The 25,711-nt window shown below is 40.2% G+C and overlaps 1 protein-coding gene across 1 annotated transcript in view; it reads left to right on the forward strand.

Annotated features, from left to right (window-relative positions):
* CTNND2 (catenin delta 2) overlaps nt 1–25,711 on the forward strand; it is a gene marked incomplete at both ends in the record, with an annotated part of 525,744 nt that overhangs the window by 225,107 nt on the left and 274,926 nt on the right. Inside the window, one exon of the mRNA XM_084281644.1 lies at nt 19,321–19,493. Within this exon, the coding sequence (XP_084137770.1) occupies nt 19,321–19,493 (173 nt within the window). The remainder of the gene's footprint in view (nt 1–19,320; nt 19,494–25,711) is intronic.

Consider the following 25,711-nt stretch of genomic DNA (forward strand, 5'->3'; position numbering starts at 1 on the left):
TTTACAAGTAGAAAACACATTGTTTGTGATGCATTTGAACTAAATGTTGAATGTCACAGAGTAATCCACCAGGGCTCCATTTTTTTTCTCTGTGTTGGACAATTTGCAAGGAAGGCCTGAGGTCATGCTGTGGAGAATGAGGCAACTGCACAACAAACACTGAATAGGTTTGCACTGTGTGCAAACACTGTGTACAAGGAGGGAGAGGAAGAACGATAAAAGGCATCTCAGTCATCTTCTAAATTTAGAGGCCTTGAACTTGCAATATTACTTTATTTTACTAATGCATTTTGAATGCAAAGCTGTATTTTACATCACTAGGTTGACTCTGACGAAGCATTTCTAGCCAGCCACGGCAGTTCTAGACTAGTTGAGGCAGATTTTTAAAATATTCATAAGAAAGCCTGCCCAGAGATGTGACCACAGCTTCTTTTTCTGAACTGTGTGCATCCAGTGTAACAAGTCAATCTATGAGTAGCTCTATCTTTGTAGGGGATTAGTGTGTCTGTAGCCAGAATCTTTATGATTCAGTTTTACGCACTCTGACTTTCTCAGAATTATTTATAAAAAGTGGTCACATAGCAGGCACAGGCAGTTGTTATAATTCTCTAAATCCCAAATATCACATCTGCTATTCCTTTACTAGCAAATAAAAGCTGTGGACATAGGCTAACAAGACACATCACATGAAAGTGGCTTACACAGGAGGTCTGTATATAGCTAGTGGTGCTTGCTAATTATCTTTGCTGAGTGTGAATCAGCAAATAGACAAATGTACAGGTACATACGCTACATAAAACTTTTATTAATATGGGCCAAAACAAGCAGAGTGATTAATGATTAATTTTTTGAAGTAATTATTGTCAGACAAAGACACGCGGATTCATGCCTGCTATATTCTCTCAAGTTTTCTGTGGTTGTCTGTGCCTGACACAAGGCTGTATGCATCTGAGGAGTGCTCCTGCACTGTTGCCTTTCTCTTTCTTCTGTCTCTACTCAGTATAAACTGGCTTCCCAGAAACACGTGTTTCTACTTACAAATAAATAGACAAAAAGTAAGGAAACTTCCAGAACTGCGAAGAAGGCTGCAGCTGAGTTAAGTCCTAAACCTGCATATCCTTGTCCAGCTTCCTGTACTGCACCAAATCCTCTTTGTCTTTGCATAGCTATAGATCAGTCATCGCTGTATCACTCCTGTTTACATCAAACAGGAGCTGACATGGTGTCTGACGGGAGTTCAGATCATCTTGAGTGCTTCTGGGGATGCCACCAGCAGAAGGCCAGCAGTCTACGCATACCCTCCGTCCCTGAGGGTGGCAGGTATGGGCTGCTGCTAATGGCAGTAGCCATCAGCTACTGAATGTCCCAGGGACCAGCCAGGTCCCTTGGTGTGCTGTTGTGACACTCAATCCTTCCTCCTGGTTCTTAAGTAGCTGTAACACCCCGTGTGGCAGCCCCGGGCAGACAACAGAGCTGTCTGTTCCTCTCTGAAACTATTCCTCAATCCACCGTTGTCTCCCTCTGATGGGGCCCCAAAGTACTTCTTTTGCATGGATGAAGATAAATACCAGTCACTCTGAATAGGATTGGGGGAAAGACCAGAGATGTGGAAGCCAAGTTTGGTTATACAGAAGACTCTGGGAATGGGTCACAGGGAGGGACAGCAATCCATGGTAAGTGTAGGGACTGGAATCACTGGAGACAGAAACATGCAGGGGAGCAAGAGTTAGATGGGCTGGGGAACAACATTCAGGAAAGAGCTAACACTAGGGATGTTTCAGTCAGACAGAAGGCACAGAAGCATTGAGTGGTGACTGTAGGTCACATTTTGTGACCTACATTTTGTGAGAACTGAGTATGCATTGTGGAGAGCATTCATTAATATTTTAGATTAGAAAGCTTGGAAAAATTGAAGGTGAGGGAAAAAAAAGGCACTTTAAACTCCCCATCACTGCCCCACTCAAATCAAGTAACTACTACAGGTCCGTTCCTTTTGCTACCTGTTCATTATGCCTCCATTTTTTTCCCTACCGTTACGTGTAAGAAGAATTGAAAAGCTGGAAAGGTTCATGGAAAGAAGGCGAGTAAACACACATATACAACTGTGGGTGAAGAAGGCTGTTTGCTGGAGAACATTTTTCATTACTGCCTGATAAGGTCACAGTCTGACCTGCAGATAGGTGGGAAAGGTCCTGATGAACTGTCTGAGGCACTGTGAAATGTCCATCCTCTGTGACACAGAGGACCTGGAGGCCTCTGAGCGATCATTACAGACCAAATTGCCTTTTCCTGCCCATGTTTGAAAGTTTGCATTTTAAAGATGGGTAGTGTGAGTAAGAGTGAGATCAACATGGAATGAGAGGAAAATTTTGGTCCTGTATTTTATACTCTTCCTTCCCAGTAGCTGCCCTCTGCCCCTGCCTCTACGGTTTGTTAGCATGTCCCATCACGGACTGCCTGATACTGGCCTAAAAATTGGTTCTGAAATAATTAGCTGAGGCAGATGGAGTCCTTACAGACCTGTACAGGTTGCAGCAGTGAGGAGAGGCAATGGTTACTCGATCTGTCATGGCATTAGCAAAATGAGGGCTAGGCAGACTACTGAGATTATTGAGCAAATCCATTGGCACTTTCTTCCTAACTTAAACCACAAGCTCAAATGTCTCCTAATCCAAAAGTCTCTAATTTTAATTTAAGGTATCTATACTTTTATCTTTCATGCTATTTCCTTTGCTTCAGTCTCCACAAAATGAACCTTAGACAGGTCTTAAAAGGATTATGGAGTAAATTTATGGAGCTTTTGGTGTTTAAGTTTCTAACTGAAATGGAATCGTCTCACCAGTTATTTTTCACTTGCTTAATCACTTTATGTGGAAACCCTTCTTCTTTGCTCTCTAAATAGTTCCCGCAGACTGCAGCTACAGAGTATTTGTTGACATGAATCATAAAAATTCTTAGATCGGCGTGACATGGCTGCAATTGTCTGATATTTTTGAAATGCTACATTCTGAACTTCAGTTTATAAGTATTTGGTGTTAGAATTGCAGTTTTCCCCATCTGACACTGCCAGTACTCCAGACTTTTTTTTTTCACAGTTTCTGAATATATTTTTGTTTACATCTGTGACCCTATTGCCCTATGCTCAAGATTAATTGCAGACTGATAAGGGAATAAATACAGTGTAGATTAAATAACACTCTCTTCTTGGCTATCGCCATTTCAGAGTGCACTTGTTACATGTTAATAAAAATGCAGGCAGTTAGGGACATCTCAGCCCTTCTGGGAAAGAAAAACCATGGCTCACCATAGAGGACTTGGCCTCATGATATATGAACTCTTTTAGTCCCTTAAAACTATTTGCCCAAAATGCAGCCTGGATGAATAGTAGTACCATTTAGATGTCGCTTTTTTTTTTCCCTCTGAAGAATAAAAGATGTTACATGAACAGATATTTTTTATCCCATGAAATTATGTATAACTGTTGTATTAAACAGATGTGGTTTTCACTTAACTAAGCTGCCTAATTCTGAGGCTAAAAAGATGAGCTAAGCTCTTATTTTATTGTCTTAATTCAGTTTTGTTTCAGCAATTTTTTACAATAACAGAGATCCTCCTTACTCAGTGTGAAAGCAGATGTCCCAGTTTGAAAGAGCACTCCTTGTTCAACCTTTATGATTTTCATCTTTTATCAGCTGCTTTATTCATAGATATTGAAAATGGATTGAAACAAAAAGGCTCTATTTACACAATGAATGTGTAAAAAGATGTGTGTTTATGTGTTTTCAATCCCATAGCTCTTGCTTTGTGAAATTGCCACCTGTCAGATGGCTGACATGCTGAATGAGATGAAATTTGGCATCAGTGGACCTCACAATTTGTTGATAGATGAAGTTATTTCCATTTCATTATCTACTCTGAGTGCCTGGGTGATCCAGCTGAGTCATTCTTTGTGCACACAAAGGAGGTGTTCTCATGGGATCTCCTGATAAACATACACACTAATAAAATCATGTGCTCTTTGAGTATGCTTCAGAAAAGAAAATCACCTTGGCAGTGTGCGTGCCCCTCTTTAATTTTTGAAATTGGATTTTTGGAGTAGCGGTGGCGTAAGTGTGCAACAAGGGTCACCTCACCTTTCCTCCTACTTCTCTTTCCTGTTGCATTAATGGAAACTGGGCAGTCATCTGACTGAACAGTTCTTAGCTGCAGATAAATCGGGCCAAGTATGAGGCCTGAGGGAGTTCTGATTTATTGATGAAACATCTGACAGTATTTTAATACATTCAGAGTAAGTACTTGCGGATGGACATTTTGGACGCCTCTCCTTATTCCATCTATCTCTTCTAATACAAGCCTTTTCAATATATTGGCTTCAAAACTCTGGGGTTCCCAAGTCATCTTTGCCCAATTTGTAATGAGGTACACCTCTGAAAGGTGGACAAACACGAACGTCTTTTGTTAAAGGGTGGTCTCACAGTTATTTGTGGCATGTTCTCACAGAAAAAGTTGCGCACAAATTGTCTGAACTGTGAATAAACTTATGTTTTTTGGAGCAGTTCTTAAATAATTAGATTTTTGAGTAACAGGGATAAGATGTTGCTTCCTTGATCCTTATCTGCCTTCCCTTTCTGGCCCTAGTCACCCTAAATAGGAGCATAAAATAATCATCCTGTCATTTAACATAGTAATAGCCACTGGCCAGCAGTGAAACCAATCCCTACAACACTGAGACCTGGTCCCTGTGGCAGTCCTCAGAGGGAGCTTAACGTCATTACAGAAGAGCTGACCACATAAAGTTGCTGTGCATTCATTGCTAAACCCTGTTAAGACGTGAGGATCTGATATTATGGAGCAAGCCCTAGTGCTGACCCAAGAGCCAGCTTTTACATCTCAGAATCAATGTTTACAGCCAGTGCTCCTCTGGAAATGCTCCATCAGCGACAAGCATCCTTAGCTTGGACTTCATTTTTTTATCCTCTGTCAGAGGCTGAGTTCAAAGGTGTTGAGAGTAGCTCCAGATGAAAAGATGCAGTTCAAACACCATCATTACATACTCTATATCTTCCTTTGGTCACCTTTGCTCCTTATCACTGGTATCAGCATGGTAAGGTTTGGGTAAAACAAGCATGTCTTTGCTGCTAGCATACTGCATCCAATTAAATTAATACCGGTCTTCTCATTTCAAGAGTACAAATGACTTTTTTTTTTTTTTCCTTTTCCTTAGTGGTCACTTCCCTTATGCAGGCAGGAGAAGGCCACTGCAAAGAGTCAGACTTAGGAGCAGGGCCACATCAGGAGCTCTCACCACCAGCAATCCTGACAGCCTTTGGCATCTGTTTCATTGGCTGTGGTCTGCCACAGCTTTCAGGCAGTGGGGTGTTATAGATTGTAACTCGGGTCCAGCTGATCTCACTCTGCCAAGACGCTCTGCCTGTCTTCAAGCTCACGTGTGATTGTTTCCCAGCAGGAGGCCTGGGGAAGCCTGAAGGAGCCAGCAGCATTCAGGGAAGCTGCTTCTGCTTTTGCTTGTTCCTCAGGGCAGGCACAGGGGTTGCTGTGGGCACCCTCCTGTGCATGACACCAGCTGCCTAAATTTTTCTGCAGACATTTTATAGACCAGTAGGGTATCCGGGTGGATTTGCAGGCTTCTCAGGGAGAGAGTGCTAGAAGGCACTGGCAGAACTCTCCAAAGCGTGACAGTCCAGTATGTTCCTGTCCTGTTGGATCTAAATGCTGACTCCATTTTAATCTCTCTTTTGGCCTTCTCCTTTCCTGTGCTCTCTCAGCCTTTGCTATCCCGTCTTTCCATAAACTACCCATTCCTGTCTTACCAAACCTGTATGCCTATTACTTCCCTTCTTGCTTCAGTTCCATCTTTTCTTTTCCAGTTCCTTTATCTTTCTTTTCACAAATCATGAAATAAAACCTCAGTGCCCTGCCCCCAAAACCTTATTCACCCTCAGAGAAAAAAAATAAAAATAAAAACATATTTTCTGCATAAAAGTGGCCTTGTAGTCCTCATTTTTTACACCTTTATCTAACTTTACGCTAATCCACATTGCTCATTGATGTGCCATGTTGCAAGTCCGAAGGTAATACTATGACAACATTACAACAGTCATTTGTAATTTCCCTCCACTTCAGTACAGCAACCTGTTGTCTGATTTCCTGTTTCAATGCACTGTCACCTAGAACGTGTCTCTTAGGGTTCCCTTATCTCAGGTTACGCCTACATGATGAAATGGACTTTTTATGTATCAATACCATACTGAGGGAATATGACTTCGTATTGCTTCACATCTGAGCTTGCTTGTCCTGAGATGAGTGTGACTTGAGTACGCGGTGTCATTTCATGCTGTGTAAGTGACTTACAACCCTTGCCTAAATAAAACAACCCTTTAAAATCTAGCTTTATTACTGTGCTTCGAAATGTGAAAGTTGAATTAACACAGGAGTAATAACAGCTGGTAAAGTATGTATGGAGGGGGAGAATGAAAATGTGGGAGCACTGAAACCAGGGAAGCAGGAGCAATTAGTAGTAGCTTCAGAGATGGAAAGGAGGTAATGATCAGCTTGTAATGATTAGCCTGTGGCAAACTGAAATCCTGCACAAGTAACCAGGTGTTCCCTCATCCACTGCAGGAAGCAGTTACTGAAACTCATTAGAAAGTGACAGTGACTTATGGTAGCATCTGTAGAAGCAGAACATGGAAAGATTTTTGGCAGCGCAGAAATACATCAGTAAATATTTTGTCTGTAGCATGGGCCAGGAAACAAGTGCACCCACATCCTCATGACAGACTGATAAAGCACTCACCCTACTCGTGCCGTAGCGGTATGCCAGCGCCCGCACTCTCAGCACGGTTAGAAGTGCCAAGAGCTGCACGGCTCTCTGAACTACCCACGCCAGCTCGTGAGCACGAAACCGGTCTGTAGATACAGCTGTGCAAAGAGGTAATTGGCTTGTTGGCCTGTGTGAAATGTGCATGGAGCAGATCATCTTGGCAGGTATGGTTTTGGCCACGGAGAAGTTTTAGGCAGTATTTGTCTTCAACCCACATAGATCGGGGCATACCTTCTGTTTTATGGCTTGGGTGTTTCTGGCATATGAAAAAGTTTCTCATAAAATTTTGACCTAGTTGACTTACTTATTAGTAAACCGACTTCCAAGGCAGTGTTAAATACATTCTGAGCCAGTTCACCTCAGAAACCAAATAGCCATTTTCATTTGTGGACAGAAAAGATTCAAAATTTAAGACTATTAAAGGTCAGGGAAAAATAAAAAAAAAAAAAGAGTTCTACTTTGCACGTCATAGGAGACCTATTCTGTGCTAGTAGCTATGTACATAGAGCAAAATACGAGATGCAATGATACCTTTTGGTATCCGATCCAGATATCTGTGAATAGTTGTGTATGCTTTGTAGTCAGAAGCTTACGTTTGTTTGTTTTTATTTTTGCTAGCAGCATAGGTTAAGTCTACCAGAAGAGATTTGTCTGATTTTTTTGATTTCTGATAATGCACTCAGCTTTCATGTGAGTCACGCTTGTGTGATGTCTGTAACCATCTGATTTTATTTCCTAGAAATAAAAAGGGAACACTTTCGTTCAATACTATCAATAGCAGCCTTAAGCTGTGGTGGGCAGAGAGGGTGATTAGGAACACTTGAAATTGACAGTTGGTCTTTTAAGGTATAAAATGCTTCCAAAAATTATGATTTAATCATACAAAAGATGTTCTTAATTTACTTGTCTTTTTTTTCCTGTAAACCAAGAACACACTCCATTTTAAAAGTGTATATCTCTTGCAAAATGGGAGATAGGTTGACTATGAAAACATATATTAAAAAAAAAATACAATTATTTATGCCAAAAATTCAGTGTTACTGAAATGGAAGCATGAGACTTCCTTCCTAGTCGGAGATTACTGTCTGCATAGCTGCACACGCTGCATCCTCCTGCATGCAAGTTTCTTCTTGTGGTCACCTTCAGAAACATACCTAATCCCATCCCAAAAGCCCAGTTCAGCAACTGTTCTACTGTTCTTCCATAGTCTGATCTTTTAATACGTAGGAAACTTCTGTTACACAGAATACTCTGTGACTTCTGCCACTTCAAGTATTGCATGCCACCTGTAGAGTTTCACAGAAGTAACATCACCATCAACAAATCAGGTTGTTTGTGGAAAGAAGTGGTCTATATTCCTGGTGTAATTCACATCATGTCTACTTCAGGCCACTGACAAGGTTTTGTAGGCAGAGGCTCCTCGTGAGGGTGTAACATGTGCCAGCAGAAATTTTCCTGCCAAAAGAGCTCCCGATCAACCTTACACATCCCTAGACAGAAGGCTAGAGGATATTACTTTTCCTCTTTGTGTCCTCTGTAAATGCAATTGAGCTGTTATCCTGGCTGCCCATCTTTCACCCGGGTTCTTTCTATCCATTGCTCCTATAAAGCCCATCATCCTAATGGCTAATGATAAATTATGTCTTTCAGATAATATCTGATTTCAATATGTGCAGAGTTTAGCAAACGATTTCATAAAATATGATTAATCTTCCACAAAAGAAGTTGTTTAATCCTGAGGTCGGTTAAAAATTGCAGTAGTAGCTTATCCTTGATTTTAATCTAAATTTCAGGCAGTTTTTTTTCAATAAAAATCAAAGACAAGGGAAACTTCTGTGTTCTGAGGTTAAATATGTTTAACCCTGTTACTGCTTGTTGCTTATCTTTAGGTCTTGATCTCTAACATCTCCAATAAATTCTCTCATCTGAAACAGAACTCCCAATTTTTTCTTACCATCAAACTTTACCAAGTATTGCTTATGAAAGAAGATTCATCTGTCTTGCATTTTGTACAAACATCTGGAGTAATACCATGTCTGGATGGATATAGAAAGTAAAACATAATGCTTTATCTGAGTAAATAACACTGAACTTAGCTTATTATTTCAGGGTTGCTTTAGGCTTTGCTATGTTGCCCTGTTCTCTGAGTCTGGGATTTCATATTCACCACATATGGTTCCTAACTTTCAAACAACTTTTATTTTATCTCACTGGAGGTTCTGTTGCATTCATAATGTACCAACTACAAATTTTTGCCATCCATGAAGAAATTCCTCCTCTTAAAACACTTCCTTACTCAGTTCAGCTATTTCTGGTTTTCTTCTTGTCCCTCCCAGGTGCACAGTTAGTGAATTTTAACCACCGGGCAGTATGGGTTTGCAGTAACGTGCTGGAGTCCCGATAGTCGGTGCTAGTGCTCATTTTCCAGCAGCCTTGATTGCAGAGCCGCTCCTGAGAGTCATTGACAGAGGAATTTCTAAATGGCTTTCTCACTTCAGGTCTTATAGTTTCCCACTACTTCTTGCGGATGGTTGTGGTGCTTTGCTGTCCCACGCAGCAGTGGTTTATTATTTCAAATCCTAACCAAAGCTTTCATTTTTTCTCTTACAATAATAGCTGAGTTTTTATCAGCATAAGCATATGATAACCAGAATGCAATGAAACCATTTTCTGTTCCCAGCTCACCTACTCTCAAAATAAAATGATCTTTGTCTTTTATTCTAGCAGTAATTAGGTTAGAAAGAGAGTTAGAAGGGATATCCTTGTATTGTTCCCTCACATAATAGTATCAGCCTAGTTTTTACATCTTTTCGCCGGATACGTATCACTTATAGGCTGCTTGGATGAAAATGAGCTTAGGCTACATTTCTGAACGTATTCCACCAAATTCTATTTTCCAGTACCTAAAAATATGTTCTGTAACAACACTACAACCCTTTTCTGTATCTGTAGGTAGAACACAGCCTTCTTAGTATTGGTAGAGCATAATATTGCATATAAATTACTTTCCATTTCTGTAAAACAAGTTCATTTTCAGTGTACTTGTTCGAGAATGCTGCCTCTCATCTCAGGAGATATGCTTGTTTCATAACAAGGGAGCTAATTTAATATAGAGTTTATAACTTATTCCTTCAGTTTAGGTATGTGTATGCTTTTTTTTTCCCCTTTCTTTAAGCTTTATGCATTACTAGGCCATGGAATGCCTGTGTTACATTGCAGCTGTGACATTCTTTATTGTAATATAGAGGTACTGACATCTGTAATATTTAGTATCTCCTAGAATATAGATCTTGAAATATTTTCCTAGTACTGTCCTGAGTGTATGAGTCAGATCTGAGATATGACTAAAAGCTGTCTTTAAAGTCCTTCTTTTCCTCCAGAATGTTTGACCAATTGTCTTAATCGATACATTTAATTTTTTCCTCATTATTTTTTCTCATGACATCTTATGCATAGTAAGCCTCTGACTCAAGCCCATGTTGATGGCAGAGTATCTTCTTTGAATTTTATATTTTCCTTTGGCCTAATTTTTCCTTTTTCTGCCTGTAATTAAGAAAACATCTTCTTTTTATGATATCCAGAAAGGTCTCCCTTCTAGTTCCCATGGCTTTCCCTACATCTGACCACTGCCTCTGTTGCTTCCATCTACATTTGTTGCAACTTCCACAGAGACTAGGAAATGGGGAAGAGAAGTCTGAGCTTAGGTGGCTGCTCCTTGTCATCCTGAGCAATCCCCTGCAGGGTTTCCCTCACCGTTCCTCCACTCAATTCCTCAGCTTTCCAGCACTGTCCGAAATTATCCCAGCAACAGAGAGTTTATTCAAAGAATGTTTCTGATGATCTCGGAAATAAACCATGCTGCAGTGGAGGGTTTTAAAACAAACAAATGGTCATATATCTCTTTGCAAAACTGGGCAACAAATACAGCCAGGCTTTCGGAGTGGTTAGCAACTACTTTGCATAACTATACACACTTAAACAAAGAAAAGTAGGTTGTAGGGTAGGAATCAATATTTCACACTGAAACTAAATGACCTAAGAGGAAGAAGGAACAGTAAACAATGACTTTTGGTATTTGAAATCCTTAATTAGGCCTATATGAACACTTAGAAGATGACTCCTCCAGCTGGAATGTGAGGCACCTCAACCTATTAACTCTGTAAATGAATGTTTAAAGGACATTAAAGGAGTTTCGCTAGTGCTTTGTTTCAACTCTTACCCAAATGAGCAAAGCAGGTTGAAGAATGTGTGAAGTGATTAATTACACTAATTAAAAACACTTTATTTACACTTACTCTATAATTTATCATTACTACTTCTGTCAGTTGATCGAAGGTGAGTGAAGTGTTGTTTATAATTGGTATGTGAGCTAATTAAATGTTCGTTCTAGCATGCTTTGGTCTATTTCCTTTGTCAATTAGAACTGGCATTGCAATAGATGATTGACCAAATGGAAATGTATAACACAATAATTGTGCTCCAGTTTACTACTTAATTGGAGAGGAAATGTGCCTCAGTATTCCAACTGAGTTTAAATCTTAAGCAGAGAAAACATCCTGCTCTTTCCACTCACGTGCTAGTTTCACTGGAAACTTCACACGGAAAACTAAGTAACAAGCATGTAATTATCTCACGGAGGCTGACTAGGTATGTATTTCTGTAGTTTGTAGTTCAATTATTTTAGCCAATTCAAAAGTAATTATTACATACATTTAGACTACTGAAATAATCATGCCCTTATCTTGTATTAATATAGTACTGTATGTAACTTATCGTTATATGATAATTATTTGATCATTTAACAACTAACAGATAATGTATTATTGAATACTTATTACATGATAGCTTCTGCTCTGTAATACAAAATATTAGTCCTGTTTAATAATTTATTTTTTTTTCTGTTGAAGATTGACTGTACAATAGCTATATTGCATGAACTAAAAATATCTCGACTTGTCATGTACAGGGAAGCTACAATTTCTAAGAATTTCCTATGTGATGTATTCCATGAGATACTGCAGTCTACCTACTAGGAAATGAGTAACTTTTCAGATGATTGACTGGCAGACAGTAGGGATAGGCTGTCATTAATACTACCACAAGGAATGATTTCTTTGGTTTCTTTTTGTGAGTTCCTCCTTCACAATAATCCCACATTCTAAATTTTGTCTATTTAGTTTTGTGAACCAGCAATAGCACTACAAGATAAGGTAAAAATATATATATATATTAAGTTATCTTAGTTTATAATAAAGTTAATCCACAGACTCCTACTACCTTACCTGGCTGTCCTGTAGATAAAAATATATCAGTACCAATACTGATTGTACCTAATTCTTATCAGCTTTTACATCACGTATGTGTTTCTAAATCCTCACTCAGGATATACTAATATTGCAAATAGCAAAATTTAATAGGCTGTGTTTCTTCCTTCCACCTCTAATCAGTGTAAAGGTAGTGCACCAGTCTCTCAGCACTTCATGTCTTCTCAGCAATTACAACAGTTAACTGCTAGAAATGCTTAACTTCTGACACAGTTAAGCTCCTTGGACTCCAAATTCCTAGTGGGTTTCTTACATGAAATACTCTTTTGCTTATGACCACTATGGGATATGATCTGGAAATCACTGCTACTGCATATTCAGCAGACAGGGACCTTCTGAAAGAAGGGAAGAGAACGCGTCATGACTCACCAGCTCTGATTCCCAACCAGCTCTGATTCTGACAGCTATTAGATTGCTGATGGCTACAGTGCCTGTTTTTTATCATCTCTCACCGAAGCTCCAGTAGGCATTAATGACTATCCACTGAATCAAAATTCAGTACTGTGCTGATTAACTCTGGTCAGTCTTTTTTTTTTTTTTTTTTAAATTTAATTTAATTCTTTCATTGCTTAATTTGAGCATCCTTCCTCCTAGCCCAGGACTGTGGATTGTGGCAGGCAGCTGAGCATCCAGCTTCTCTCTGTGTTTGTTTCCAAGGGTGTGAGGAAATCTGCATTCAATTGTCTTTGAATTTGGCAATGTCAGGGAGAGTTAAATCCCTCTTTTTGCAGGAGGACCAGCAGAAAGAAGCATCCCTTTAAAATGTGGAGCATGCTGATGTAGTCAGTCTCCTGATGACATGAGGTAGCCCAAACTGGAGTGAATTACTGAGATTTGATTTATGTTCAAATGAGTCTACCCATACTGCTGATGTGAGGACAGGCTGCCTCTGTTAGTGACCTTCTGCCACCCTGCCACACCGTTCTGTGACCCACCAGGGAGTTGGTTTTTGGTGCTGCTCCATTGCCCGCATGTTCTAGCCAAGTGGCTGCTGCCTCTGCCCAGTGCTGCTCTCTGCCCTGGGAAGGGCATCTCCGCTGCAGAAGTTACTGATTCGACATAGCTATCAAGTCAACTGCTTTTCAGCTGAACTTCTCACAGTCCCATGCAAAAGCTTACTTTTACAAATGGTATTCCTGATAGACTAAATCTCAACAGGAAAAAAAAAAAAAAAAAAAGTAAAAAATGACTAGGCATACAGCATTTCAAATAATATAGCTACACTTTCCCAGCACTGGATTTTTTAATTGACTTTATACTGTACTTTCATTTGGTACATTTTCTCTGTAAGCACGCTTTACTTTCTTACACTTAAAATATCTTAAAAACTGGTTTGACTCCTACTGAAATTGCCAGGTGTACTTCAATGGATTTGAATATAGTAGCCTTAGCCCCTGAGGATTTCTGAGTATACAAAAATGGACATTTTGGACCTTCCTTCATTGTGTAAGTGGGATTGTTCTGATGAAATGTAGGTAAAAAGTCAGTTGCACAAGTTAAACAAATTTCTGTGCTGAGCAACATGATACTGTTTAAAAGCAAACTGCACTTTTTTTCAAACAACAGAAAGCTTTTTTTATCTTGTTTTGAGTAGGCTGAAAAGTGTTGTTTGAAGAAAAGGAAACATAAGGTATGACTTAAACAGAAAAACATAGTAAAATAATTATACGGATAGAATTTTGTTGTTATGTTACCTTTTTTGTTTCCCTTACTGGTCTATAATGTTTTGTTACTTCTTGGGTAAGAAGTAGAACGAGAAGTTTATGTGTATTCGTTCTATTTTTTATGTGCATTTGTAACTATTTTTTTCATTGTCTTAGAATTCACTGTTAGAGCCAGAACAGTACCTGCAGGTACCGAGAAGTATCTTGTTATTCTGCTGTTCAGAAACAATTCTGTCTGTATGCAAACACACGCTGTATAAGAATTGCTTATTTTAAAAAGAAATCAAAATGGAAGTTTTGGTTCTTGCTCTTTTTTTTTGTTACGTGGTTGGCTTGGATTTTTTGATTCTGAATGTTGGAAGATGGAAGAGGAGGTGGTCTGAAGAAAGCAGAATGGGCAGGCAGAAGATTTGAATTCCAAAGAAAATATTGCACTTAAAAATAAAAGGACAAATGTTTTCATAATTTCTTTTTTTTTCTTTTTTTTTTTTTTTTTCCATTTTTGACACAGACTTAGATGATTATAATCAGGACTCTTTGTGTGACTTTGATTTCCTGTAACCAACTGTTACTATGATTTCACTGAATTAATAATAATCTTATCATTTAAGACCGCTCACTTCCTTGCTTTGGTTTTTAAATAGCTATGCTTCACCAGATTGCAGCATTGCACATTGTAGTATCATCCAGAAAGAAGTACAATGGCTTGAGGTGAAATCCTGCCATGCAGCACCTTATCCTCTACAAGTAAAGGGCTCAGTAACAGCCCCAGCCGTGCCTGGTGAGGCTAATTCTGCAGCCCCACACTTCTGCAAGCTCTGTGACCAACCCTTGCCAGAAGCAGCGAGGTGCTGCACCGCTTCTCTTTCGTCAGTGGTTTGTGATGGAGTCTATTAATCAGCAGCTTATATTTATGGCTGTATACACCATACTTAATGCCATAAATCAGCTTGTTCACAGTAATGCCAGACTGCTTATTTTCTGGAGCGTGTCCAGAGAAGGGCTACGAAGCTGGTGCAGGGCCTGGAACACAAGTCTTGTGAGGAGCGGCTGAGGGAGCCGGGGGTGTTTGGTCTGGAGAAGAGGAGGCTCAGGGGAGACCTTTACAACTGCCTGAAAGGAAGGTGTGGGGAGCTAGGGGTTGGCCTCCTCTCACAGGTAACTGTGGTAGGACCAGAGGGAATGGCCTCAAGTTGTACCTGGGAAGGTTTAGGTTGGAAATTAGGAGAAAGAGTAATCAGGCATTGGAACGGGTTTCCCAGGGAACTGGTGACATCACTGTCCCTGGGGGTGTTCAAGGAAAGGTTGGACGTGGTGCTTAGGGACATGGGTTAGTGGGTGATAGTGGTGGTAGGGCAATGGTTGGACCAGATGATTTTGGGGTCTTTTCCAACCTTAATGATTCTGTGATTCTCAAGTACAGTGTGGCAGAAGGGCAAGTGTAGTCCTTGATGCTAATGTCCTCAGTGGTGGTACTCAAAGTAGGCTAGAGTCTTGCAGGGGATCTGCTCCCCTTCCCTGTTGACCTTGAAGTAAGTGTGCCAGGTACTAGCAGGTACTCCAAAGCTCTTAAACTATTAGGCTTTTAAAGTAGAAAAAATAATAACCTATAACACAACTGACTTTAAGAGCAGTGGGTAATACAAGCTAATGAAAAGGGCTTCCAAAGAAACTTTGGAAGTTTCCCTCACTCTCTGAATGGGTGACTTTTCATCTAACCCTGCCATGCCTTCTAGCACCTGTGTTTCCAGACTGTGAAGGAAATTCCATTTGCCTTCTCTGATTCCTGGAGAAGTCCTGTGCTCTCCTTCACCCCTGAGGTTTCCTTGTGGGTTGGCTCCCTGCAGTAGGAATGTCCTTCATCCTCTTCTGTTCCCTTCTTGCCTGGCCTTCTCCATGCTCCAGAAGCTTTCCCTGGCTTTAGTGCACTTTTGTTTCCCAAGCAAGGTGCACACCCAAGAGTTCCTCACTGAGCCCTGCTCCATCTTTAGAAGTTGGTCCACAGTGGTGCCTCCTGCGGCGTGATGGCTCTGATTCAGTACAAATGTGAGAGGAAATTCAGGAAACCATTTTAGTGATAATACAGGAGGAAACTGACATCCACTGAATCAGTACAAGTTTGGTGCTATCCACCACGAATAACCCACCACTAATATTCTCCCACAAGAAGAACAGGTGTTTGATTTAATGGTGAAAAAACGTATGGGAAAACAGGTAGTTACGTCCTCCCAAGCAGCAACCACACAAAATGTAGTGCAAATATTTGAAGCAGTATTATAAATACTCAGTGTCTGTTAACCTGAACCTTATGAAGCTGGAGCTGTTTTCAAGCATGTTTTAAATTGAAGATTGATATTTAATTATGTAGCATTAAGGTAACAAATGAGATTGAATTATTCCAATAGCTAACTGCTGATTTAGAGTACCTGACTGAAAATAAAGAATTTCCAGTTGCTTTAATGCTTCCAAAAACAAATGGAAAATAATTGCATACACAATTTCTTGTACTAACACAATGGAGTTGAAATTGTTGCCGGGTAGAAAGAGTAGTTTTCTGTAAAGAGCCATCAGTAAGCCTTACCATTTATTTCTGTGTACAGCAGTACACAAACAAACCACTTCTTCTCTTCTGTGTGAGCTGCAGGCTCTTCAAAGGGTTTGTTTGTGCCTTCAGATTGAAATCTCAAGAATCCTGATGGGAGATGTGATCCATCTTTTCCCTATCAACAAGATGGGACTGCTTGTAGTCACTAAATCCTAAAAAAAGGAACTCATGTTTTTTTCAAGATCACTCTGATTTCAAATGTACCATGCAGTCTCTATGCTTGTTTTAGACTTAGTTATTTGCAGGTGAGCAGACTCAATTTTTTTCTACTTTTGGTTGAGAAATGAGGGTATGTTTGAAATTTAAATATCTGTCTGTTTCTCTCAAATGACTTTGTAATTACTTTACTCAAATACATGTAGGTTATAGTAGCTCATTACTGCTTGTTAAGGTACAAAATAAAAACTTTTACCTAATATTTAGTGAGTTCACAGCCCTGTGCTTCAAACTTTCTAACTTTTTTTTTTTTTTCTTTCGTTTTCTCCAGTTTGGATATATTTCTTGAAGTGCATTGAAACTTTTAGGCTAAATGGTGCAGGGAGCCCTTGTATATGATCCTAGCTGGCTACGTGCATTCCCTAGTGAGCAATAGTAATATGAAAAGAACGCTTAAAAGCCAGATGCAATGAAAATTTAAACATATTGAGTTCATAGCATGTGATAGTTTAATCATTATTTAAGCTTTAGAAATGTCATAGCATAATTACTTTAAGAATGAGTTGAAACACTTTCATGTGCAAAAATTTCTTTCTTGCTTCAACTTTTTTCCCCTCCTGGGAAAGTTATGCTTTTGTGAATTTTGTGGACTTAATTATGGCAGTTGATCGTAGGCAAATTTTCAGTGAAAATTCAAAATCTGAAAGGTTAAAAGGTTAATATAACATCTAAAATATATATTTTAAAACTATGCCTATATTTTCTTTATGATCGTTAAAGAAAACTATGAAAATATTTTTTTTTATTAAACAACAAGATTTGCAACAAAAACAGTTAAATGGAAAATGCTTAGTAAGGGTTATCTGGAAGTAGAAAGCTACCAGATACTGGCTTTTTAAGCATCCATGCAGGATTAATTCAACTTTCCTGTGCGTGTGATATTAATAACCTCTCAACATACATGAAGCCCTGCCTCCTTCTGTGCTTGTAAGGAAAATACAAGGCCCAGAACTTATTTTCTAAATTTGTCCTAGATCTGGAATATTCTGATGAATGAGATTGATTTGGCAATTGATAAACTGTCGATATGTAAAATAGCGTCATAATCACTGTCTGCACTCAGATGTGAGCGCTTCCACTATTACACAGCCTACTGCATTTTATTTTTTTTATATAATATGAGCCATTCAGGTTGGATTTGGGAAAATGTCAGTTATAATGAGTCTGCCATTTCTGAGAAACAAGCTGGGGAAAAAATATTTTCCATGTTAATTTTGGGGAGAAGGGGGGTTGTTTGCACATTTTTAAATGGAAATCTTTTTAATCATCCTCTTAGCAAAGACTTACAGGACACAAAATTTGGCATTTGTATTAGAGATGTATTGGGAATTATTTCTGGTAAAATTCATTGAAATTTGACTGTCGTAAGTCTCTTTAGAATTTTTCCATGTGTGCTCCTGGAGCTAAACCAACATTATCATTTCACATCCCTTAAGGTTTGTGTCACCTGCTGTGCTCTCTTGAACTTGTTTGTGCTAGCCAGCACGTGAAGGTATCGTCCCCGCGGAGCCACTGAAAATGCTGTGCATTGTAGCTGTTGGGGTGAAGCTAGACTGCCTTGTAACACGTGCAATGCCCCAGGCATAACCCTCGTCTTTTCTCTCCTCTTCTCTTTCGCTTGCTGGGCCCAGACACCACGGAAGAGTCAGCTAGTTCCTTGAAAACTAGGAGAGACTGCGATCAGAGATGGCATAGGGGAGGATTAGGTGGGTATTCTTTAGCGCAGCTCTTTGTGCATGGGGACAGGAGGAGGTCACCGGCAGCAGCGGTCCCGGGAAGTCCCGTCTCAGCCATGCAGACAGCGCGGTGCAGCCAGAGCCTTCCCCTGCCCCGTACACACTCTCACAGCCAAAATCAGGAAACCTGCTGGGTGGATGTGATCAGCTCCACTGCTAGCAAATGAACCTAATGAATATGGGAGCATGTTCGAGTTTTGTGGAGCAGCTAAATGCCTGTTGAAGGTGTCACTGTTCATACTCCCAACGCTGCACGAACCTCTCGGTTTGGCAGCCCCAGTCTGTGCTCTCTGCCTGTGCTGTGCTCTCCTACTGTGTGCTACTGTGATGGGAAAGACAAGATAGGCTGACAAAATAGTCATCAAAAATTCACCAAGATCAGGGTGAGCTCTACATGATGAGAGGAGCTATTAATATTTTAAAGGCTGCCATCCATCCCTACAGGCACCAAAGTATTGCATCACCGTGTGTACACTGCAGAGGAGCAGCAGTCAATAGATCCGATGTGCTGGGGCCTGGGGAAGGACAAATTAGCATTTCCCATACTGACCGACTGGGTGTAATTAAGTGAAATAAACAGGCTTATCTGGGGGAAAAAAAAAAAAGAAAAAAAAAAAAGAAAAAAAAAAAGGAAACTCATAAAGTATTCTGAGCTGAATACTTCTTTATCAAATCGTTTGGTTGGCTTTATTTAGGCTTGGAATTTCTTTCCCAGACAGTTTGTGACTCTTGAAGAAAGAGACATGCTCTGTAACTTGAATGGCATAACACTGCTGATTGAGGGGTAAAGAGACGTTTTAATTTAGGTGACTTTTATCACTGCAAAGCCAAAACGTGGCACGCGTTTGACGCCTCCGAGGGCCGCCCGCTGCACAGCGCCTGCGTGCTCTTTCCCTGAGACTTGCTGACGGCTCCATCCCTCTCCCCGCAGGGCCCAGCCTCCTGTCCCAGAGTTCTCTCCAGCTCAACGCCAAGCCCGAGGGCTCCTTCCAGTACTCGGCCAGCTACCACAGCAACCAGACCCTCGCCCTGGGCGAGACGGCAGCCGCCCCGCTCCCGGCCCGCAGCGCCCAGGCCAGAGGTGCCATCCAGAGCTACAGCCAGGTAGGTTTCCTACAGCTGCCCTGTGCTCTCCCACCCGAAATCGTGCCGGGGAACAGCAAGGAAGGAGAGCTGCTCAGTGCTCACCAGCTCTCCGGTGCCTGCCTTTTTGCCTTGCTTGAGGCATCGTGCAGCGGGGTTGAGTTACCGCCTTGATTTCTGAATAATAAATCTGAAGCGGTTTGGCTTGCATGGTAGTAAAATAATCCTGATGAGAAAGATTTACACGCCGGTTTTACTTTCTTGCTTGCATATTTGGTGGTTGAATGTTTATCCATGTAAGTTTGAAAATTGTGCTGCTGGGGAGTCCCAGCGAAGAACTAGGACCTTGCTGTGTTGGTATCAGGTTATTTCAGAAAGCACTTAGGTGCCAGAGAATAAAAACAAAGTGACACTAGATGCAAAATCTGCTTGGGATGCCAAGCAGAGCCGTGTGCTGTTGCCCAAACTGATGTGTAAGAATCACTTTTTGCTTTTTCTTTGCCATTCTTTAAGTCAAAAACTTACCAGAGAGCCACATGTACAAATTTGTTTCAGATACTCATGAAAACTTTCTCAGTCTCTCTTCCTGTCTGAACGATTGCCTCCATTTCTGACACATAACCCTCTCACATTTTGTGCTTTCCAGCACGACATCGAAGCCTCTCACTGGGAAGTTAAGCTTCAGTTTAGACCAAAATTTCTCAAAGTATTTATGCTTCTGCATGTAAACCAAGTCTGACTGGGTTTCACTGGTCAGTTCAGGTTATTTTCTCTTTTTAGAACTTAACTGCCACGGTAAAGCAGACCATCTCAGTGTGACACTGGGACACGTTACAATTCAGGATTCTCTAGAAGTGAGCTGCATTTGAATTTCAAAGCCTTAAATTGCTAAGAGATTTCAAGTATTATATAGTCATCGCACAGCTTGCGGGATACCAAGAGACATACTATATTCCATTCACCCAATTTGCTCAGAAAAAAAAAAACAACAAAAAACTATTCTCCAAGCCTGAGAAACGAAATAAAACACGGTTAAATTTCATTTCAGATTGGATATGTATTTTTTTTTCTTCTGTCAAGGGTTTAAAATGAGCCCGTGCAGTGGCAAGGTCTCTGGGTTTTCCGGTGTTTACCAGAGGCCTTCCCTGATGCTCTTGGGGACTGGAGCCAGCGGGAGGGCAGGACTCCAGCAAGAAAGAAGGCAGAGGCTGTAATACCTGGTTGTAACCTGGGCAGATGTCATTAGGAGCTGTGCTTTGTGGAAAGTATTGTAGCCAAGGGTTAGCCTGAAAGGCTGGGGTGCATTCTTCAAGGAGTCTAGAGAAAGGAGTGAGGCAACGGGTAAGGAACAGGTTATAAGAGCAACAGAGCAGTTGAAACAAACCAAAACAGAAGAGATGAGAGAAGAAGAAATAACCTAAAAATAATAATAAAAAACAGTGGAAGGAGGGGAAAGTGTAAACATGCAGTTGCCTAAGGTTTTGAAATATTCATATTCTTAATAAAAATTTTCTCATAATGATGGAAAAGGATGAATTTATGAAGAGGGAGAAGAACAATGATCTAGATTTTTTTTTTCATTTAAATCACACTGAACAGCCATTGCTTAGTTCTAAAAAATTATCACGAATCACCTCATTCACACAGAACTGGTTACCTCCAGTAGGGTTACTAGTAAGTTAGTAAGGTAACCTTGCACATCTTTTATTTATTTATTTATTTATTTCCTTATTCTGTGTTCCTCCAGCTTATATGGTAGATGTTCCTGCAAAGAAATAACTCATGGAACATAATAAATATTAGTTCACACCATTATATTTCAAAGGATGTTTGGCAACTTCAGTTAAGTTAAAATATATGTTCAAAATATTAACAAACTGCCACATAAACTATGAATTAACACCATTTAAAAACAAAACAAAACAAAAACAAACAAACAAACAAACAAAAAACCACCACATAATAAAGGATGTTTCAAAGGGTTATACAAGAAAGGGAAGAGTCAGTTAAAAAGTTCTGAATATGACCTGATCCCATTGCTGATCCCACAATTAAGGGGAAAAAAGTCGATCCTTGGAATTGTTTTGCTATCCCTATTATAATTAAAATAAGCCTTATGAGTCTTAACTGCTCAGATTGTGATAGTTTCCTTTTCTGCTTGTGCGCAAGGAGTACAGCTATCTCTGAACATGACTGATAGCCCGAATGTGTGGGAAAATATGTAAATAGTCCCAAGGCCAGCTGTGACAGCAAGAACAATTTCTGAAAATGCAATGGTATAAAAACCAGGAACTAATTAGTCTTGGGATTTCCTGTATAGCGCTGCAAAGTGCAATCTAACATTTTTGTCAATTTGGAGGACTATGTTATAGATCATAGAGTTTTTCCAGTGCTTTGAGTATACTTTAGAACAAAACTTTAATCTTCTAAGTGCCATGGGAATTGAATTTCTTAGCAATGACTGCTCCTGTGGCAGGAAATTATTCTGTTTCCCAGCTGAGAACAGCTTCTCAAACGTGGTGTCCAGATCCTGATACGTGCTATATTGATCAATTACCGTTATTTGCAAAGAGTCGGTAGTGGCATGTGTTAGGAAAAGCAGCAGGTTTTGCAGATGAGTTACTCAAAGGTGAAGGCTCTGTTTGGACAACATGCAGCTTGTGAACAACTGATGGGGTTTACCGTCACAGTGAGAACAGTCAGCTTACACTGTAGATATATATAACATATATCCTATAAAACATAGCATGTAATACAACCGGTGGGCACTGGTGTGCTCTGCCATGTGTTTGCAAGGGGAAGGGGCAGGAAGTAAAACTAGTTAACATTTCTGGATGAAGATTTTTTTATCATGTATCATGATCATGTAACTTTCTCAGAGGCTAACCAGCAACCAACATAAATCACTACTGTGTTTTATCCAATGCTCCTAAAGCTTCTGGACTGAACGTGCTGGCACAGGACTTGAAAACCCCTAAAAACAAACAAAAAAAATTTGAAAAATTATTTAACAGTTAATTTTCCAACTTGTTTTCTTCCTCCTATAGCCAAGTCGTTAAGTTTGTACTCATCGGACCACTGCGTCTCACTAGCCCTGTTTAGAGTATTGGCACATGGGCACCAGAAAGTGTTCAGTTGTCAAGAGAAAACTGTAAGTTGGCCCTTCTCAGTTAGAGTGTTTCCCCCTGCCACGAGTCAGGTGATGAGCTGCCTGTTGCTCTACCCAAACAAGATCTAAAATAAGGACTCCACTTCTGGTAGGATGTGGCAGATGATGAGCTGTTTAAAATGGGATTCTGAATATGAACGTGAGAAGTAGAGGAGGCAGATGAGATCTTGGGACAGATTACTCTTACTACTGCTACTCGCAGAGAGCAAGTCACCAGCAGAGTTTACGTTAGTGAAAAACAGGGCTGCAGGAGGCTGGTTTGATCCTACAGGAGGTAATGACTGCAGCTTGCGGCGCTGCTTTGCAACCAGAGCTTGACCATCTCTGAAGATCCTGAAATGACCTCACACAATGCTGTCTGTGTATGTGGAAGACGACGATGGCATTAGCTACATTCATCTACCTGTGACCTTTGAGATTAGGACCAGGTAGGCTGACAAGTTTTCCTAATAGTGTTGGGGTTTGTTTTGAAAACACAGTAGAGGTGGCCTTGCACCAGTCATGACCTTTGTGTTGAAATTGGGAGAAATAAATAAAACACGCTACAGCTGAAGGATTCCCAGGTGTGGTCTGGCATCTGTTACCATATGAGTGCATTTGAACAACGGTAGCGTCTTCCTCGTAAGGTCAGGAACTTACAAATGACAGCGAAGAAGCCTGGCAAGGGAAAGACCCTTCCATAGGTGCTGCCCAAGGACGGAAGTCTGCATCATGAAGACAAGGGAGGGATTGTTAAGCATTTTCCATGCCCTATTCCACCCTTTGTAGAAGAGAATCAATAGAGGTTTTGGACCAAAGGAGGGTGATACCTTGAGATAAGCCATATGGGAGTTTCTTTGAGTTGAAAAATAAAATAAAATAAAATAAAATAAAATAAAATAAAATAAAATAAAATAAAATAAAATAAAATAAAATAAAATAAAATAAAAATCCCTCAATAGACTGGGAAGTCTTGCAATGATTGAAAGATCACAGAACATCATTAGGATTCTGAGAGTTGGATCCTTAAAAGACAACACGGGTCTCTCAAAACCCTTGTAAGGATGATCAAATTTGCTGCCTAAAGCTGACAGCCACCACAGATGTTCAAGCCAGAGCAGCAGTGTTTGAGCAGCCCGGAGAGATGCCTTCCACGCAACTTGAATGTCCAGTTGGAAGGTCCTTCCTAGAATCAAGAGAAAGGTCTCCTCGTAGACAACAACGTGCTGTATAAGATTGTCTTCACAGTCACCAGATGTGACCGTCTTTTGGGAACCTGCCCAGGAAGCTGGGAGAAGTCTCAAGGAGATGTGCTGGTGTGCTGGGGATTGAGATGTTAAGGGCCAAGCAATCCCTGAGAGCTCCAGAGAGCTAAATGGACTGAAAACTTGCTCAAAGGTAACCCAGTGTTTCAGTTTCTTCTGTTCTGTCAGGGCAGTACACAGGACATTGAGCACAACCTGCAGCTTCCTAAGGGTAACCGGTACCGTGCTGCAAATTTTCCAGCGTGTTCCTGGAAAATGTAATTTCATTTAATTCCCAAGAACTGGCTCTAAAGTCATTTTGCATCCTTATTGCTGAGACGCTGCCAGCTGCATTGACAGACGTTCTGTTCCTTCACACCTATGAAGCACAGAGGTACAGGCTCTACCAGTTTTCGCTTTTGCATTTTGGCAGGCCTAGGAAAAAATTAATTTGAAGGGATTTTAGGTGATACACCAAACACATCTGTTGCACCTGCTAATACATCCATAACGGTCATTTTATTCTCTGAGACTTGGGCTGTTCAGGTTTTGCTGTTTTTACACATTGCTCTTCCCTTTGGGAGCCACCTCCAAGAATCAGCCCGCTGATGTTTCAGTAATTAGCAGCCCAAAGTTTTGCTTAAGCTATCTAGCCATATAGGATTTTCTAGCTCCTTATCCATGAATAATTTTCAGCAGAATAAATAATGCAGCACAGTTATTTGCCCCTCTCAATACCACTTTATGAAACAGCAGTCTTGTCTAGCAGTGTCTTCCATTTGATCTTTTTCAGCTAAAGTTCTGATTTAAATTTTCAATTTAAATTGACTTCAATGAAAGCAGAGGCGCTGAAATTTGGTGCATTAAAAGTGTGAATAATGGCAGGCAGGCAGACATCGGTTAGGCTGTTCTCTCTACTCCACCATAACCTAACTGGACACCCTCAGTAATTTTATGTATAGAGCTCTGCAGATCTTGTTTTGCCAGGATCAGTAGGAAATGATATTTTAATAAGATTAAATAAGGAAAGAAAATATTTTTCATAGCTATATTAATGTTCTTGTGCTTTTTCACGCATTTCTGCTGTTAAAAAGGATACGACAGAACCCACATATTGAATCCAAAGAAGCAAAACAGGATCCTTTTCTTTGGGATACTGGAAAAACTGAAATTTCTGAGTCTTAGAATAGATATTTACAGGGCTGGAGAAAGAAAATCCTTGATTTTTTTTCATGTCTGTGAAGTAGATTGATGAAGGAGGATATAACAACTGGAAAGCAAATTTGCTCTCAATTTATTAGTTTAAACACAGTTTCATTATCAGGTTGACAACAATAATGGATAAATGGAAAAATAATGGAACAAATACCATTGTATTTCATTCCTCCATACAAAGTGTAATGTCACATCACACGATGAACAATGACGTATGGTTGTCCTAAGCAACAGACAAGGATAAACCCAGGGAGAATCTGAAATGCATTTTGCCTCTAAAAACACAAGTGGAAAGTAAGAGCACACACTTGTTCCTCTGGAAAAAGTAAGAACCTCACAACAAATTTAAGACAGGTCTGAGATTAGTCACAACTCAGAAAATACTGCATGCTAACGTTGCGTTGCAATCTGTTCATCCAAAAGTTCTCTCCTTCACACGGAGCAAATGCTTGGCTTTCTACAAAGTGCTAAGCACTGTGTTTTTAATTAAGCATTTAATTCTCGTATCCTCTACTATATCTCCTTCCTTATAGCAGACCATCATAATGTGAGGGATTTTTTTTTTTTGCATTTTTTTTTTTGAATTAGCGCTTGCAGAATGCTTACAGCTTTATAGAGTGAATATGGGATAT

Source organism: Netta rufina (genome assembly GCF_964035555.1).
Source record: "Netta rufina genome assembly, chromosome: 2".
NCBI classification, from domain to species: Eukaryota; Metazoa; Chordata; class Aves; order Anseriformes; family Anatidae; genus Netta; species Netta rufina.